The following is a 20,059-nucleotide window of genomic DNA, read 5'->3' as shown; positions in this document are numbered from 1 at the left end:
TCAGACTCCTACAGTCAGCATTGCATGACTCCTAAGGTTTACTGTCTGTTATTTGCCTAGTTTAATGCAGGTGTGTGCTCCAAGTGTAATCATAAAATCGGTTAGAGTCTCCTCTCTGTCTGCAACCTCGGCCCAGACGGAAGAGTGTCTTGATAATGACAGCCAGCAAATATTTTATGTCAGTTGTTGTAATCTGGAATCATTAGGACAATGCGCAGTTTTCTGTTAATGGGTGCTATCCCCGTTTTTAAATCTGATAGGGAAAACCTTTTGTTTTCTTTTGGGCGAAACATTCCGGATTGATCTACAAAGATTTATTACTAATTCTGTTGAATGAAAGCATGTGCAGGACACATGCAGGATCCCACAACTGTAGCTGTAGATTAGTGCATCATGTGCATCTGCAGTGGAATATGTAACATAAAAAGATGTGCTTACACTGTGCAAACAAACAAACTCAGGAGCCTTCAGGTGCATTTACCAGACAAAATACCATTTACTTGTAAAGCTTTATTTTACTTCTCAAAGACAACGTTCTGCATAAAAGTATATTTCAAGGGAATCAAAGGGTTTTTCGAGATGAATCACATTGAAATACAGACTCGAAAGTTTATATTTTCTTGAAAAACAAGACATCCTGATAAACAGCAACAGTTTAAGGGTGCTCTAATGTGGTAATTCATTTACACAAATCTGCAGAGCCCTACACTGTTACTAAAATGTGTACTTTATTTAGTTCGCAAACTATGCTGGCTCTTTCTGCCTAACCCCTTTGTGTCATGTGCGTGAGTATGGCCTAATTTCGGTTTTATAACTTGCACATGCTGTCAGTGGACTGGCACAAGTCCAGTGTTTTACACATCTATATGCCATTAACGCACTAGTCAAATGATAAGTATTTTATGGCTACCATGTGTGGAATGTACCCACTACAGGTAACATCCTGGTCCTAGTCTCTGTTCCAGTTACCACATGTCAGCATAATAATTTGCTTCTAGATATTATGAGATCTAATCCCTGTCACGTATAATGGATCGGAGCACGCACTTTTATTTGCAAAGCTGGCATTCTTCATAGGTATACTGAAAGAAATGAAATGCTTTTATACAAATACTGTTTTACAGTATTATTAATCTGACATGAGTCAAATAGATCCCTTATCAGTACAAGCACATCAGATGTGATTGGGTAACAATTAATTTTACAGTGTTCGTGTTACATATACATTACAAAGGGCTGTCAATTTAAGGTGTAATGCCAAGCTGTGAGACCTGACACAGTAGCCATCTGTGTTGTATTAGGATTGCTAAGGTAATAGACGTCATGTGTTAAATCAGGTCTGTCTGCATCACAACTCATTTTATCTTGTGTTTTGTACATGAAAGTACAGCACACGGTAGTTTTAGGGGGGCGTCCCATGGCAAACAGATTTGAAGAAGTCAAAGGTTTGTTCTGAAGCGTGATGGAAGCGTAAGGAGGAAGGAACAGTGGAATCAAAAAGTACTACCTGAGGCTGTGTATCTGCAGTAAATAACTTTACTGACTTCTCTCAACACCTACACACTTTTCTCATGCAGCAATTGTGCAGCTTTGTTTTTGTTTTCATATTTAAAATTTATATATATATATAACCTTTGAGGTGAAGTGCAAAATCACATGAGAGGCACCTGTTTTACCCAAACACAAGGGTCATAAAAAGGCTAGTTGGCAATGAGATGGCTGGAAAACATGAACTATAATTTTTTGTAATTTTATATATAGCTAACAATAATTGTGCTTTAAAATGACAAAAAATAACACTTTTTAATAACCTTCATTTATAAGTCATTAACAAACATTAAATAATGCTTAACAGATCAGAGCTAGAAATATTACATGATGATGTTCTTGTTAATTCTTACTAATGGACTTTACCTAAACATTACCTAAAGATTAACGTATGATTATTCAGTGTAAATTGAAATGCTTACAAATGTCAGTAAACTTTAAGTTCATATGATCTTCATTTGTTGGTCTTTGTTGTGTAGACCTCTATTTACACATCTTAACAAATAATCTAATGTTCATGTTTTTGCAGTACCCAATCTAAAGTGGAAACTAGTAATAATTTGCAAATGTTTATAAATGATTACTAATCATTTAGTATCTTCATGGGCACTGGACTTTTAGCTAATATGTAATAACTTTATAACATCTGTTAAAATAATTTGTAAACGTTCAATAAGTGCTTGATCACATGGAAAGTAAAATGACATGTGTAAGCATTTTTCCTTACATGAAATAATCATTTGTTTGAACATTAACATTACACTGACAAATCGGTGTATATGAAACATTTCACAATTGAGAGAAAATGAGCTTTCTTTGAATGGCGACTTAGTCAGTCTGGTTATAAGTAATGGCCACTTTTATAATGCTTTGATGGAGCTTGACTGACCCATCACAATTTTTCATTTATTGTACATTTAACATCCTGCTTTACATCTCCTTTTTTGACTGAATTTAATTTTTGGGGGGTGAATTAATTCTTGAAGGGACAACCTAAAGCATTTAGACTCATTTTGGTCTCAGGATCTGCACCAGATGCTAGGAAATGTTTTTTAGAGAAAAGGGAAAAAAATAGCAAAATAACCCCCCCCCCCCCTGCCATTTTACTCATTGTTTTCCCTCTCTTCTGTTTTTCTTTCTCTGCTTGTATCTCTGTTCACGTGAGGTTCCAGTCAGCCTGCTGCAATGCCGCTTAATTGAATTAGTGTGAGTTTATGAGCTGCTCTTGAGCCCTCTGAAAGAGACCCTCCATAAACAGGAACACTGCTCTTTCATCTGTTGCTTTTTTGGAATATTCTTGTCCCCCATATCGCCCCGGGCTTTGGCCGGATCTTTAGCACAGAGTCTGCTGCCTGTCTCTAATTTAGTTCTCCAAAAACCAGGGATAAAGCCAAGAGCATGCAGTGTCAGCTGTACGGGGAACGCAAATTCATCTGTTCGACTCAACACAATCCAGATATCGAAAGGAGACAATGCTTTGGTTTTGACGGTTTGGTTCGGAGATCTCTGCAGCGTGTTTAGTACCAAAGGGCCACATCCCTGCAGACACAGAGAAAACTGTGGCCAAACGGACCCTCTTATATGTTGTGTTTTGAAATGTTGTGATTTATTTTTCTTTGTAAGCAAGGCCTCTTCACTCCCCTCTTGTCTTTCACCCTGTCTACATCGCTTCAGTTATGTTTGTTTGCTTATCGCTGTCCCTGTGAAGTCTTTTCAGCTGGTGTATTTTTGGCTTTCAAGCTCTGTTGGATTTTATTTTCAGAGGTTAAATGGGACATTTTTAACTCCTCTGACTCGCAGTCCATCTTTAAATACAGCTTAGACAAGGAGCCGAGAGTAAAATAGTATCCAGTCAAGGATTTTAGATCTGGCTGCTCAGGTATGATCTTGATATCATGCTATGTAGTAAAAGAGAGTTTAATTACATTTGCCCTTTAGGTATCATCAACCTTTATCTCACCCAGCTGATCTTTGTTGAGGCAGCACCCTTTAGTATAGGCAACACAAGCTTGCAGCAATATTTTTCACCATTATTATTTTCGAAAAAGGAGGTTCATAGTTCTTGGACACATTCTGTATTTTTCCACTCTAGATCCTCAAGTGAACCCCATGAGTGCAAAAGAGAAATGTTTTGTCATATTACATCTGCTGACAAAAAAAACTGCACCTAGTAAATCTGGAGGAGAAATACACATTAGATCAAATCCCTTTTTTTCCCACTAATGTTACATTTAAGAAGGTGATGGATAATACTGTACTCAAGAAAAAAAATTTCGGTCTTGACAGTACCAGCTGTAATGGCCATTATTTTATTTGCCACTGGTCACATGACAAAGCTGAGCTACGGTAGCCTTCCCTGAGTATTCATAAAACAGTAAATAAAAAGCACCCAGGTGAACTACTACTACTTTTGAGATTATTTACTATCCCATGAGGCCGTGGGAGAGGAGTTGTGAATGGCAATGCAGTGACCGCTGACAGCATAAGACAACACAGCAGATTCTGTTTCGTTTCATTCAGATTTCATTCCTATCGCCATATTCATGCTATATAGAACATATTTTTTAATGTGTGTGAAGTTTCTTTCTTGTTGCTCAGTCTGTGTGCAATTTTAGACACCCACATAGACCTAATCTGTAATACTGGTACAATTTCAGTTGGAATAAAGCATCATGCCATTTAAAAACTAAATGATTACTTTACTTTATGAAAATATCTTTACTTTATGAAAATAAACTTAAAATATATGTAAATGCACTAAATGCACTTAATTGAAGGTCATGATTTCAACAGCCAAAAAGGTTAAAGTTCCCTTACTTCTGTGTTCCACATTTTGAATCTTTCAATCGCTTTAAAATCAGTGCATAATAAATATATATAGAGAGATATTAAAAAAATAAGTCTCTAGAAGGCTGGATGTAACCAAAGCAACCCTTCGGTGAATCATGGCTTTATACAAGAATGAGAAAGAGTCACTTCATCAACAGGTAGTTACATTTACTCTTGTACAATCTTCTTGATTTCATGTGAATTTGTTGAAGTGTATATAGTTAATGGTCTATTGCTGTACTGTTACTAACTGTTGTACTTTAGTTGAACTCTGTGGTATTTCAGCTCAAGAACAAGCAGCAAATAATTTTGCATCGTCATGAAAAGGTGGAATATAGTTTTGATGAAAGTCTGGTTTAGGCCAGCACTTGGAAATATGACTGCACTTTTCCCTTTTACTTTTAAAAAGTAGAAAAACAAAAACAAAAAAACATTTGTAATTTTCTCTGGTGTGAAACATCCAAATGAAACAATGGCCTCCCTGGGCGACAAGCCTCTTCAAAGGTCATGTGGTTCACCTCAGACTGTGACAGGATGAGAGGCTGAAGGTAATTGGCCGTCCATCACTCAGCCTTTCTGCCACAGTCTCTCTGAACAAGTGCAAGCATGTCCGTAAACAAAGGCAACAAAGCCCAGGCTTGCCTAGCGTAGAGATCCTGAAGAGTTCACTGATCACCTTCCTGTTATTGTGTTGTTTGTGTAAGACCGAGGAATTTTTTATGTGGTATTTGTAATTATTAGTATCACCACTCGTTGGATCCAGTGTCACGATTTTGCGGTTCCAAATGATGATTTTTCATTTGTAACCATAATAGTTGAGATTAGACCTATCGGATTAAGCTCCATGTGTTTCCTGAGGTCAAAATTCAGTTTATTAAGAGAGAAACAAGAACTAAACTGATTAATATTGAGAGACTGAGTGGGTTGAATTGGAGAGCTAGGTGAACTTCACGGTTTCTCTTGATACCCGCATGGTTTTTCTAGTGTCAGAGTTTGATTTGAGGCTGTTGGCGTTTAGCCTGAAGTTTTTTTTCCCCACTTCCTCTCTCTTCCTCCCTCTCTCTCTTTCATAATGAGTTTGCTTCTCTATTTGCCAATGCCAAGACATTCCACAAGCTGGTAGTATTTTTGTTCCTTTGGCAGCTAACCCCATGTTCTTCCACGCAATGAAAAGGGAGACTGTGGTTTCATATATCTGGTCTCTATTCAGGGACATTCATCTATTTGCTCAGCCAGGCCTCAGAGAAAAAAACCACCACCTCTTCTTGCTATGTGAATCCTGATCTCAAGCCCTGAATGACATTAGCATGATGACATTATGGTTGAACCATAATTATGAACCGTTATCACCCCAGCCCACAGATAAGGTAGATTTCAGAGTGGAATGTCTTCGTGATTCTGACACACACACACTACGGTTGCGGATCTCCTCTCGTACAGTCTGATATTTTAGGGATGTTGTCCGGAATACAATGCCCTTCACATCCAAAAGAGGGCAGCACTCCGTATTGGAGACCCGTAAAAGAATCCGCTCCGGTCAAGAAATGTGAGAAAACACTTCTGACTTGAGTGATCTGATGTTTGCAATCATATATTTTACAGGATATATTACTAATTTATTCATCTGCCCAAATACATCTCAAATTCAATTAGTATGAACCACGTAAAACTTGTTTGCCACAATGTTAGGCTATTACATTTCATCATAAGTGTGTTACAATGCAGTTGCTAGGGTGTCCTGGGTTGTTGCTAGCTAGATTGTTAGTTAGCAATCTGGTTCTTTATTGGCATCAATGAAAACTTTAAGCACAGGAAGGAAAAAGCAGATTTCCGATTTTTTATACGTTCGTTAAGAAAATAATTATTTTAAAAACGTTTCTGTTAGAGGAGTCATATTATGTTGCTAAAAAGAAAACTTTTGTGTATTTGGTTGTAATGAAATGGGTTTATGCTGTTTAAGTTTCAAACAACACATTATTTTCCACATTCTGTACATTATTGTTTCTCTATGCCCTGCCTTTCTGAAACGAGTTCATTTTTACAGAGCTCATCATTCTAAAAAGCGAGGTGTGTCCTGATTGGCCAGCTATCCAGCGTGCGATGGAAATGTTACACACCTTACTATACTGTGATGTCATGTTCCGGAGCGCTGAGACAAAGACATTTAGACCCATTATAAACAAGGTATTTATTGCATCCAGTGGGTACATAAATACGGATTATAATGAGAATACCGGCGGTTCTCAATTCTAGTCCTCGCGGCCCCCAGCTCTGGCAATTGTGCATGTCTCTCTGTTAACAAACCTGATTCAGATAATTAGCTCTTTAGAAGTGAGCTCCGTGTCTGAACTGTGTTCCAATTGACATGGTCCCTACACAGTTTTTATTGCTCCCTGAGCAGGTGAAATCTGTTGAAGTTTACCTCACTTCGTATCATTCATTCACGAATTAGCGCAGCACAATGTCTTCACACAGGGACAAGTGTGACATCATATACCTCTGTAAATAAATATAATTTAAATTCACGTCTTGTGCACTTCAGTGTACTTTGAATGAAACATATGCGTTCACTTCGACCTGGAATCATGGTGGAATATCCTGTGATGTCCACTTCGCAGGGCACGGACAAATTTGCAGAGCAGCGGGGCGCGAGGACTGGAATAGAGAACCGCTGACTTATACTGACTTTCTATGCGTTGCCTTGCCTCGCATCATGCCGTGTAAACATAAAACCATGTTCGCATTTGTGATCAGAGAAATGACAAACAACAAGCACTACTCTACACTGCTTAAAACTCAGGTTTGAATCATCAGTGGAAAATCATTTAAATATGTAAATGTATTTACAGAATGTGAGTCAGAACAGCTGGCATCGTAGTCTACTCTCCCAGGATCAGGAAACTGTCCTCCATAAAATGAACTGCACACATCTGAATATTTGGGTTGAACTGTTCTGAAACAGTGTTGTAAATACAACTTAACCACTGATTTCTAGTTGTGAAAGCATTTCACAATGAAAAACACAGCGTCGGATTGAGGGTGTTATGCAAATCTTCCCACATCGTGACATAGACGTGGGGGCGTGTTAGAATGAGTCATTTTAGGATGGCGTGGTTGACTCTTAACTTTTATAAAGAATATCTCTTGTAACACTTCAAAGAGAAAGGGAAAAATTGAAATCGCATCATTTGACCCCTTTAAAAACAGAAATCAAATCTTCTATGGGATTTCTGTACAAACCTCCTTTTGGAACGATTTTTTTTTTTTTAGTGGCAACATGCACTTTTCTCTGTATATTTCAGTTTTGGTTCCTGGAAATGCAAATATTTACAAAGTGAATATGTATTTAGAAAGCCTTGAATATATTTGAAGTTTAACACACCACACCCAAAATTGCAGACCTTTTGTTATATGTCATTATTGATATTTAACATCATTTTATATATCATTAGGCTGTAAAACGTCAAAGGTTGTTTTGTTTGAGCCGTATTTGAGTAGGTTACACTATGCCTGAACACACATTCTCTCAAACAAGTTTAGTAGTAAATATGATAGAGCAGGTCTAGTCAGTTTGATATTATGTCTTTCCACAAATATGCCCTGTGTGTATGTCATGCACAAGCGCGTCTCTTCCCAAAACTGTTATTAGTGCTCTCTAAACATTCTCCACATCAAAGCCGAAATGACAGTCAAAATTGCACAGGTATTTTAGCATTTTTTGGATTGAGAGAGAGATGCAAGAGCCTTTATTTATTTTGAATGAATATACTCTGATCTTCTTGATTTTTGTTATTTTATTTTGTTTAAGTTTTAATGGCCTTTTATTAAAATGACTAAAAAGTTTAAATGTACCCACATTAAACAATTTAATTAATTTAGAAATATATAAAAGGCAATGATATATCCAATAATCAGCTAATTGCTTAATTACTAATGCTTTTTTTTTTTTTTTGTGTCTTTTTGCAGGTTTTAGGCAAAAACCTTTCGTCGAAGTTGTCTTTTAGTCTTTTAAAGTGTAGCTACTGCAGCTACGTTTGCACTGATGTTTGCTTGCTTTTTTCATTTCATGCCACACATGAAATGTTATGACACACATGATGTAGATTATGATTGATTTGTATTCAAAACATCACTTTATAACTGTGTATGTCAAGTTAAATTTTTTAAAAACATGTCTTGGGGCTGTTGCCATTTGTCTTTGAACACAAGAATGCATATATTCCAAATGCATCTAAGAAATGTCCTATTGGTGTCAAATGAACCTGTAACCTGCCTAATGATATAAAACATATAAAAACATTCATAGACTGTGATTATCATTCTCGTTTTATCATTTAGCAGGCCGTTGAACTATGCCAGGCTTGACGTTTGCACTGTGGTTTTGCAGAGAGACAGACATCAGTGGTTTCTTCTAGATGTAGGTGTTCGTCAGCCTTTGCAGACTTGTCTGTGGTTGCCGTAGGCGAAGGGCTTCTGTGATTGGAGATGTGTCTGCATTTTAAAAGACTCCTGTGCGTTTGTGCAGCAAGCAGAGTAATCAGACAAAGTTGTTCTTTTATGCCGGTCTGGAGCCAAATAGTCCTACTCTTTTACCGATCCAACACTGTGCTTAAAAGGGACCAGTTATCTTCAAACAAGATTTGAAGGAACAAGAGACAGGCAGCTTGTATATATTATATATAATATATATATATTATATAATATATAATAAATAGTTTGACACTCCTCATATCATTCCAAATCCATCAAAATACAAAGTGCTTAGAGACTGGCTAGCTTAAAAAAAACCCATAAAAGTAGTTCAGTGAAATTATTTTTAGGTGAAATTCAACCATTTAGTGAAAATCTCCTTTGCTGTAGCTCTGAAATCTTTAAAATAATTTTAAATATGAGAACCGAATAAATTGTACATTATTAATGCCAGATTTGACACATCTGAAGCATCTATTTAAATATATGCAGATATAGATACCTGTAGCAGTAGAGGAAATTGGCAGTGAATAATGACTTAAGATTAAGTTTTATAATGCTTTGGTTCATTTATTTAGAGCTTGACAGCCGCCATTTACTTACATTCTATGTAAAGGAGCAGCGTAGATGTTTTGCTAAATATCTCCACTGTAGAAAAATCCTTATGGGTTTAGAACGACTTCAGGGTAGGTAAATGATTTTCTTTTTCGGGCACACTATTCATTTAAGTATCTTTATTCTACATCTCTCTTTACTCCTACTTGTGGCATTTTACAGAGCTGGCATTCAGCATTTCAGTTCACCATGCGTAGGAGGCTGCAGTAAAGTGTTAAGTTAATTAGCACATGTGCTGCGTAACTAGAACATGAATCCTGAGCTACTGAACTTTTAAATTGCATAAAGGAGCCAAAGAACTAACGTTTCGCAAACAGCTTCTATTTTGAGCTATAATTTGAGAGTCAGTGCAAGACATGGGATGTCTAAACTAGATTTCACGCAAGATTGCTAAGTACTGTGCTGATAAGAGTGTGTCATCGGGTACTTTTGTTAGTGACTTCGGGTGTGATATTTGTTAAATATTAGTGGTTACCAATTCATCTGACATGACCTTTCACCTGAGAGCTTTCTCTTGGTTTCACCAACATTAACTGAATTGGTGAGAACCAATGTGAAATCAGTAAGCCATGTTAAAAGACAAGATCAGCTTTAGAATAGTTTCTCCTATTAATAATTGTTGGTAAACCTGCATGAAAACAGAATCTTTTGTAATTTAGTCTCTGTTTATATATCTGTATATATATATATATATATATATATATATATATATATATATATATATATATATATATAAACTAATGTAAAATTTGTAAATTTGCAGACCAGCCAAGATTGCATCATAAGCGGTCTCTAAGCTTTTCTTGAGGGCTTTCTCCCGAGGGTTTTAAGTGAAAAGGATAAGAAAACATTTACCATCTGCTTATTCACACTGGTCAGATACACTCTGACCTTCAGGCACGTGTCCCTATCTAAGCAATAGTGGTTTGTTACTTCAGAAAGTGCTTGTTAATTCCTACAAGAGAGAGGCAGCTTGACCCTTGAAATGTCTTTGACCTCTGGGATCTCAATCCAGCCGCACCGCTGGAACGTATCTAAAATGGTGCAGTGACCCTAACTGGTAAGTAAAGTCAAACTGTGTGAAACCATAGACACACAGGTTTAAAACTAGGATGCTTGACTTGATGGGCCTGTTATCTGCATCGTTGTCAGCTGTCCTCTGCTGTCTGACCAGAGGTTGTTTGTTATTTGTATGATTAGTTACACCTCATGCATTAGACTGAGTTTCAGGATTTGACGTGTTCCTCAAGTAGCTGATATTCTGATTTCTTGATACGACTCAGGACCTTTCAACAGTGTAAGTTAATTCTGTTGTCCATTCTATTTTGTCATTCAGGTGAAAATAAATAGTCACTAGATTTAACAACACCACATTTTTAATGCAGTTATTTTTTTCTAAAGTAAAGACATTACAATAAAATAATAATAATAATAATAATATATACACAAATGTATACTATTTTTACATTATTTTATATGTATACTTTTTTCGCACCATGCATTTCTTTTAAATAGGTCTGTAAGCAAAGAACCACGGTTGATGTTTCAACTTGGAAGTCAGCACAAATTATTTTTTCCCCCTTTTACATCCATTTTTGCCTGTAAAAAGATGGGATGCGATAAAAGAAATGAAAGCTAGTTGATCATTAGAGATAAAGAGAGTGAATGCATAGGGGGAGGGGGGAAATTTGGTTTGACCCCAAGAGTATAACATTGAGAGCAAACCAAAAACACACATGCATTTGAAGTTCACAGCACGGTGTTGAGCTTCGAGGCAGAACACATACACACACACACACACACACACACACAAAAATGCTGGCGAAGGTGACTGTTTACATCCTTCTTTTGGACACATTTTGGGCCAACTAAGCATTGTTTCTCTTGACTGGCCAATGCAGGTTTCTAGACAACACATGACTGCTGGGCAAAGAGAGGCAGAGGAATAAAAAGAAAATAATCACACTGAGGCTCATAAAATTCACTCAAATTAATAACAATGCAAAACCGATGATACGTCACATTTCAAAAATATGACTGAGATTCACAAAGGTTTCATTCCCAACGGTAGGCCAAATATGAGGTCATGTGCGGAGCTGTGCAATAGGGCCAGCTGTAAACATTTTCTGATTTTATGATCCTTCTCCTCTCATTATCTACAAGGTTATAAAATTAGTCTTCAGCTAATTTTGTCCTGGAAATGTGGGGTTAGTTTGACAGAGCTGGATGGGAGTTTGGCCGCTCTGCACCTTGTTGTTGCAGGCGTTGAGATTTGAGATTGCAGATCCGCACATATCTAAGAGCTGATCTCAGAGACCGGGACTCTGTAATTACTCGTGAATGAGCAAACGCAGCAAGTTTATGTAAATAAAGGGTGGTGAAGACAAGAGCGAACCACCATTCAACCTTCAGTGTCCTACAGTACATGAGGTTATCTCTGGCATTCATTTGTTTTGTGCCGTCATATCATCCTCCCCTTTATGAGGTGCATTGAGATGAGTAGCTGATTTCTGCCAGCTGTACGCCAGCCTACAGTTGTGCTGTACCTTAAAACAGTTTGAATCATTGTAGTAATATATATTATTCCCCCCAAAATGTTTGACTTTAGAAATAATTACAGATATATAGCAAAAGCACACTTTTCCATCAAAATGCATGATTTATCAACTGCCACAAATAAACAAAAATACTGCTTTTGTGCAAATTGGCCTTTGAACTAGCTTTATTGCATGAAAAAAAAAAAAAAAAAAACATGTCTTGCCAAAGCACTGACAGAGCCCATTGATCTAATGCCGTTGATGAGCGCTCCAAATGCAAACTTTGCACGGAGCAATCAGGCACCAATTGACAGCGCTCTGATCCAATGGCATACAGGCATTGTCAGTTTGACAGTACTCTAGCCCAATGATGTTGGGGGATCCAGTGGGGGCGCCCATGCCAGTCTTTATCACAACCTTGCAAAAATGTTTGAAATGCCAGTATGAGCACTCATTGGCGCCCTTTTAGCTGGTGGCGATTGACTAGCTAACATTAATTGACAAGTCATATCAGCAGCACATGTGAAAGTGTGAATGAGTATTAGTCAGGTGAAATTAGATTGTAAGAGCAGACGGGTTGTTATAAAAGGAGAGAAGAAGCGCTTCCAATCATTGTGTTCTTGTTAGCAATGGTTACCTCCAAAGAAACACATGCAGCCATCATCGCTTTGCATCAAAATGGCCTCACATGCAGGAAATTTGCTACAGAGAATATTTCACCTGAAAAGATCTATGTACCGGATCATCAAGAACTCCAAGGAGAGGGATTCGACTGTAGTGAAGAAGTCTTCAGGACGTCCGAGAGTGTCCAGCAAGCACCAAAACTGTCTCCTTCTGAGGATTCAGCTACAGAATCGTGTCTCCAGCAGTGCAGACTGCAGAGCTTGCTCAGGAATGGCAGCAGGTTTGTGTGAGAGCATCTGCACGCACAGTGAGGCCAAGGCCTGGTGTCAAGAAGCGCAGCGAAGAAGCCTTCTCTCCAAGAAAAACATGAAGGACGGACTGAAATTAGCAGAAAGGACAAGGATTGGATAGCAGAAGACTAGTGCAAAGTTACTTTCTCTGATGACACTCTCTTCCGACTGTGTGGGACATCTGGAAAATCAATTGTTCAGAAAAGAAAAGGTGAACGCTACCATGAGTCCTGTGTAAAGCATCCTGAGATCATCCATGTGTGGAGTTGCTTTTCAACCATGGGAAGTAGGGCTCTCTCATAATTCTGCCCAAAAACACTGCATAGTATCAAAACGTCTTGCAAGCACAACTTCTTTCAACAACCTATGAGAAATTTGGTGATGATCCGTGTATTTTCCAGCATGTAGAGTACCATTTCACAAAGAAAGAGTGATAAAGAAGTGGCTCAAAGATCATTACATTTAAATTTTGGATCCATCGCCAGGCAACTCCCGGATCCCAACCCCATAGAGAAGCTGTGGTCAGTCCTCAAAAGGTGAGTGGAAAAGCAGAAGCCCACAAACTGTGATCAAGTCAGATCTAATAAGGCAAGAATGGATCGCCATCAGTCAAGATTTGGCCCAGAAGCTAATATCCAGCATGCCAGAGTGAATTTCAGAGGTTATGAAGAACAAGGGTCAGTACTGTAAATACTGACTCATTATTTATATATATATGCAAAACACAAAATTTATGTCACTTGCAAAACTTTTAGCCATAACGGTTTGTTTGTTTTTTATTTTTATATTTGGGATATTTAATTTATGTAGTCAAAGTGTTGCCATGGCTGACTAATAATAATATATGAAGTTATATATTAATGACTGGTGCAAAGTTATTTTCTCTGATGAAGCTCTCTACTGACTGGTTGGGACATCTGCAAACTTGATTGTTTGGAGACGAAAAGGTGAACGCAACCATGAGTCCTGTGTGAAGCACCCTGACATCTGAAATGTGAATGAGGTAAAGAAAAATCCTCTTTTCTTGTGTAAATGCAAGTAGATTAAATTAATCCTTTGGTTTTACAACTATAATTTTATATTAAAAACCAGACTTGTATGTCTTTAGTTACTGCATAGGGCAAGCAAGGGCGTTGTCACTGGTGGTTTACAGCTGCACAAATGTGAAGCCTTCTGCTGTTTTTGTATCATAATTACTGATTTCATCAGCCTGCTATTAGTGTTTACCAAGGCTCATGTCATGGCAGGCTTCCAGTTCAAGCTGTGCATTGCTTAATCACTTATTGACTGTAGGAGTACAAACCACTTAGATCTTCTCAGAAAGAGTTTTTTAGCATATTGTTTCATGTGATAAAGGGTGTTGTGTCAGTAACAATGGTTTTCTCAATAATTTGACAACAAGCCCATTTTATTTTTAGTGGAAAGATGTTTGGGTGAAAATAATCACATATAATAAGAATTGTTTTCTTTAGTGCAAGCAGCAATATGGGTATTAATGATTTCCTCCTTGCAAAGCATTTAATTATAAAACTTAAGGTTTATTATTTTAATTTGAGACGTTATGATGATTTTTATTATAATAATAAATCATAAAATTATGTAAGGTCATAAGATGACCGAAAAATGTAGTGACCAAAAATGTGCGACCCTCTGTTCTTTCTCCCACATGCTTTATTGAAGAAGTTCTTATGTGCCGGACTCTCCAATGAGTTCCTTTACTGTCTTATCGAAGACATACTAAAAGTAGTCATCAAATAAAGAATCAAAATTAATACGAAATTAATATTTGTAGGAGTTTACATTTTTCTATAAAAGTAGTTTTGAACATTTAAAGGGTTTATTAGATCATGTGTAACAAATTGAGTGAAGTGTGTAAAGTGTGATTGGTAGTGTACATCTCTTGCACGGTCTGTATTAAGCTTTTTTAGTCTTAAGTCCTATGAAACATGCAACTAATTCAAAACTGATTCTTTTTCAGTTAGAATATATATATATATATATATATATATATATATTATAAGATGCCTAAAATGTTTAAAATTGCTAAAGCTGTTGGATACACAAGTTTACCACAAAATGACAGTAGTATTCAGATGAGTCAATAAATAGATTTTAAAAGAACAATTTCTCAGGACAAGGATGTCAGGACAATTTTTTTTTTTTTTTTTAATATTATTATTTATTGTGACATGTTATACATTTTATTTTGTTATTTGTATTATTTAATTTTATCATAGGCCTAATCTATAAGCCAGAACAATGGTTTGAATTTGTGCTGCCCCTTAAATTTCTGCTGTCGTTAATTAACTTTTTAACTGTAATTGTTTTATAAATATATATCACTGTAACATTTTCATTCACATCACCATCACCATCCTATGAAGTTATTGTTAAGTTATAGTTAAAATAATTTTTCATTCGCTCGTGTAAATTGCGTCCGCGCTGTGTGATTCATACACGTGTTTCGTCACCTTCAATGCAGCCGTGATTTCCGAGCAGGAGGACGGGGCTTTAGAAAGATCCTTGCGATTTAACCCTCGGGCCAAACTCACCTCTCCCTTCCCTTTCGCAAACATCAGCAGAAATATCAGTCTGGCCAATGGCTCTTATTCTAGGTTGTTCTTTACGAGCAGAACACTCTGTACAAACACACTCTTCCTCCAGCCTTAGCGCGCGCAAAGCCAATCTCAGTGGCTTCAGTAAGTGGTGTGTTTTTCTTAATAGTTGTCTGATTGGACAAACCGCATGTCAGTATCTTGGCTCCCCCCACTCCTCTGCTCGGGACGTGTCCTTGTTTTTTTCTTTATTGAAGCAGGGAGCTCCGTAAGTTATGCGTTAGAAACGCAGAAGCTGTAACGCACAAACTTGTTGCATGTTGTGTTAACCAAAAGGTGCGCAAGCTGCAAAAACGCTTCAAGAATTCGCTTAAAATGTCCTGGATAATGTACGAGTAGAATAAGGTCAACGTGACCACGTACCTTATCTTCAATCGAGATAAATATTTGAGGATGTGTGTCTTTTGCAAGTCAACATGCGCGACCAAACAATTTAAAAGAAAACAGCGTTTCGATTTGACACTGTGTGTTTTGAGTAATATAGTTCGATCCATTGTGTTTATTAATATATTCAATAATATATTATGTGTAAAGAAGTGTGATTGTTAGTGTGCATCTCTTGCACACACTATATTAGATTTTGTAAGTACACTACATCATAAAATTACATTTTAAAGCATGTTTGTCCTACCTTGTTCAATATCACTAAATAAAAAAAAAGGGAGTGCAGTTTAAATTACATAATTGTGTTTTTGTGGACAGGTGCTTGTGTTGGTTCTGGGGAAAAAACAGTGCCACATACCAATTTAGCACCAGAGAGTGATGTATTTATCACTTCTGGAATTGTTTTAAATGTATTTAGGTTTTTAAAACCGCTTAAGGTCAGTTTGGGGCGTTTGCTAATGCAGGGTGTGAGAAGTGTATTTAAGTTTCCCTTAAGAGTGTGTTTTCATTCAGATTTTTTTCAGCACAATATAATGAAAAGGAGTCAGGTGAAAGGTGTTCATGTCATTATGGTTTAATCATCTCATTTATAAAGCAGTACATAATCCACATCAAATTTTTAATAGGCTCAGTTTGCAACCTTGCACAAATTTTTGGAGGGAAAAAAAAAACTATAAAAAGAAGTACATACAGAAAATGCACAAATGCCACTTTGGATAATCATAAACAACAAAAAGCTTGATATAAATAAATTAGTAAAACTTCATCAGTGTTTTTTTGTTGTTGTTGTTGTTTTAATGTTTTTCTTCTTGACAAAGCAGTACGCAGAGGTGTACACTTCAATGTTTTACACACGTGCAGTGTAACGTCTTAATTAAAAAAAAAAAAAAAAAAAAATCCCATTTATACATTTTTTTCATAGTGCCATTTCATGTTCAACACGAAAGCCAAATATATTGTGGCAAAGAAGTGGATTCATGGACTAATTTTCTTAACTGTATGACCCAGTGTTAAAGGAAATAAAAAATGAAATGTATATTTATATAAACATTATGCTACATGGCAATGAATGGAAAAACATAAAATTGACAAAGAAAAATAAGAAAATAAATTTTTGAATGTATACTCAGTAGGATTTGTAGTTCATGAGAATTTACATCATTATTCCCAAATAAAAAAAAGAAATAAGATAAAATAAAATTAGTGGAATAACCCGGGGATATAATAATACTGTAAAAAAAAAAAAAGCATGAAAACCTTAATACCACTCTAGGAGTCACAGTCCCTTCAGAGAAGAACACCACATGCCCAACGTGCTGTAACTTTGGCTGGTAAAATCATAAGTACCAATAAACATAAAACGGTCTCAATGTAAATATCAAATCATTTGAATGTAGCCGGATCACAGAAGGGGAAGAATTCTGTAATGCTTTTCAAACAGTGACATTTGTGCAACTTCAAAAAATGTCCAAGGTTGTGCTGCTGCTGTTGAGCACAACACTGATACACATGAAGGTGTATTTCTGACTGTCAACATCCTGAGCCAGCCAAAACTGAGACAATGGGATTGTTAACCCTAATTAAAGAGAAATGGTGTCTATGCATGTGTGTTTGTATTTGACAAAGATATATTTACTTTAAAAGGGTTCATTTTGGGGAGACGTTTTGAAAACTGCACAGCAATTCAAGTCAAACGCACTCCATTTATAAATGATTGTATTTTTTTTTTTTGTTAAACATAATATTACATTTAAATGTGCTACATATAAAATGAAAGTATATACATAGGTAGTAAAAGAACAAACGAAACTCCAATTGCACACTGCTACATTGTCTGCTTTTGAGGCAAATATATTCTGTCGAGTGCCAAAATTTTAGTGTAAAAATTCAGTGCTTATACAGCCTCTCCAAGGCTCGATTTGTATTTTTCAACTGCTGTCCCTGTTTACTTCATAAAGCTCTTGAAGTATTTGATGGAGAAAATGGTCTTCTTCATCTGCCTCTGCAGGGAACAAGGGGAAAAAAAGTTTATTAGCAAAGGAAACAGCATGTCGAACGCGCTAGCAAAAACAACGACACAATGCTTGAAATAAACGACACAGAAAATTACGGCAACAATATTTGCGCGCAAACAAACGCACTTCTCCCACGATGCGTTTAAAACAGGAGCGATAGCGGAGGACAGCGCGAATGAAAAGCGAAGAATTTTGCGCGCAAGTATGTGCGTGCGTGCATTGTGAACCCAGACCCCCTCCTCCTCCCACGCGCACACCCTACAAGAGACCTGCTGACGTGTTACTACAATGTTATGCTTCTGAGTCCCGTTTGACTCGACTGTCACTTGCGCGGTGACAGAACGTCTTAAACGCGCGTTTGTTTGAAAAGCCCAAACCAAACGCTTTCTGAACGCGTGGACAAGCACGCGTCAAGGATCGAACATTCTTGGCGTTTTAGGGTTCAACAGTAAAACCGAGAGAATAATTATATATATATATATATATATATATATATATATATATATATATATATATATATATATATATATATATATATATAAGCTATGTTGAACGCGGTCTTTTTAGCATTAAGTAACAAGCATTTACACCAATGCAAAAGATGTCATGCACCAGACAGCGCGCACGAAACTCACCTTGTTTACGTTTTGGTATCCGACTTGCTGGGCGCGTGCAAACTCGTCTCTGGACAGCAGTGCGCCTCGGTCGCTTGGACATTGGCTCTTTTGCTTTGGCAAGGAGGATCTATCGAAAGAATGAAGATGGTGTTAGAAAAGGGACTTCATTTGCGAGCTAGACCGCGAAAGCAAGCAGTTTCACCATTACGCACGATCGGGAGGGCAAACTGTTTGTCCCTCGAGATCTACGCGAGATCAAGAGCACCGAGACTCCCGAAACATTTACCCTGATCCTCTGTCGACGGTCTTTTTCTCGGCGTGGTGAGCGCCGTTCGGCAATCCGAGCGACTTGCGTGCTCCGCGTTGTCAGAGTCCCCCTGTCCACTCGTTGTCAACAAATAGTCGTGGTTCCCGTTATGATCCACAGTCCCGGTCGAGGTAACGTTATCCCGTTTTGCGTGAGGCGGTCTGATGTAGAACTCCGGTACCTCTTTCGCGTCCACCTCCTGCCACTCGTAGTCGCCAGGCGCGAGCGGTTCGTTTTTGGCGAAGTCGTAATTCCATTTTTCTTTGGACGCTTTCTCCATCTCCAGCATTTGCTCCTTGACGTCCCTCGCGTACTCTTGGCGATCCACGGAGCCGAAGAGGTTTCTGCAGACCTGCGGTTTGGCGTGATCCGCCTGCCTCGCGTCCACCCTCTCCAGCGTCGGGCTTCCATTGGAAACGCGCACTTTTGACATTTTGCACATGAAAGTTCGTCCAGAGAATCGCAGTCGCAATCGAGCCAGACGCGGTCTAACTAAGAGCGACCCTTCTTCCCTAGAAATCCGAGCCAGACGCAGAGTGCACGCATAACAATCGCGCGAATGCTTGCGGAAAGGCGAAGGCGCGTGGAAAACAAGTCATGAAAACAGCAGGCGACTCCGATGCCGTCTCGTAGTAATTCCGAAGAAAAACAGACGAGTTATTCGAGTAGGCGATCACCCAATATGGCGAACGTAAGTAAACTGGCAGGGGAAAAAAAGATTGACAGCGAAGGCTATTTAAACAGAAGACGCTTCTCATTGGCCGGCGGAGCGCGGGGCCCGCCCATCAGTGAAAGACGATACAAATACTAGAGCCTGAGCTTCCTGCAGTCTCATGTTGCCAGGTCCACCTACTCTAAGCCAGCAACCCTGGTTTAAGTGCGGTGTGGTGTAAATTTTGGTGTAAATATCGTAAACCCAGGGGCCAGGGACCCACTAGGGGCCCTCGAGATTATCTAAAATGAGTGAATGAGTTTAAACGAGAAAAAGGGAGTAAACTATTTAATCCTTTATTTGAACGCAATTCTTTAACTATTTTTCTGTTAAAGAAGAAAGCAATCTTTGAAAAAGGTGACTTAATTTTAAAAGCGTGTTTTGTAGACCAGCAAAAATCACGGAAATGATTGAGAAGTTAAAATGCTGTCGACATATCTTTGAAGAAAAATGCTTACTTTTTGTCAAGCTGTAAAATATTTCAGAAGTCAGAGAG

General features: G+C 37.8%; 1 protein-coding gene and 1 long non-coding RNA gene across 2 annotated transcripts in view; one reads left to right on the top strand and one right to left on the bottom strand.

Moving 5' to 3' along the window:
* LOC127974603 (uncharacterized) overlaps window positions 1-8,676 on the top strand; it is a 57,830-nt gene extending 49,154 nt beyond the window's left edge. The window contains exons 3-4 of the long non-coding RNA XR_008157327.1: window positions 6,422-6,561; window positions 8,344-8,676. This is a non-coding gene — a long non-coding RNA (uncharacterized LOC127974603). The remainder of the gene's footprint in view (window positions 1-6,421; window positions 6,562-8,343) is intronic.
* A 7,787-nt stretch (window positions 8,677-16,463) lies between these two features.
* LOC127974495 (cyclin-dependent kinase inhibitor 1B) lies at window positions 16,464-19,568 on the bottom strand. The gene is made up of 3 exons (XM_052577832.1): window positions 18,831-19,568; window positions 18,563-18,671; window positions 16,464-17,914 (listed from the first exon to the last, which is right to left on the bottom strand). Exons 1-2 carry the CDS (start codon window positions 19,291-19,293, stop codon window positions 18,568-18,570), a joined length of 567 nt encoding a protein of 188 aa, XP_052433792.1. The 5' UTR covers window positions 19,294-19,568; the 3' UTR covers window positions 16,464-17,914; window positions 18,563-18,567.
* Window positions 19,569-20,059: the final 491 nt, after the last annotated feature.

Source organism: Carassius gibelio, chromosome A4, assembly GCF_023724105.1.
Source record: "Carassius gibelio isolate Cgi1373 ecotype wild population from Czech Republic chromosome A4, carGib1.2-hapl.c, whole genome shotgun sequence".
Lineage (NCBI taxonomy): Eukaryota > Metazoa > Chordata > Actinopteri > Cypriniformes > Cyprinidae > Carassius > Carassius gibelio.
This window is presented reverse-complemented; position numbering and strand designations above follow the sequence as displayed.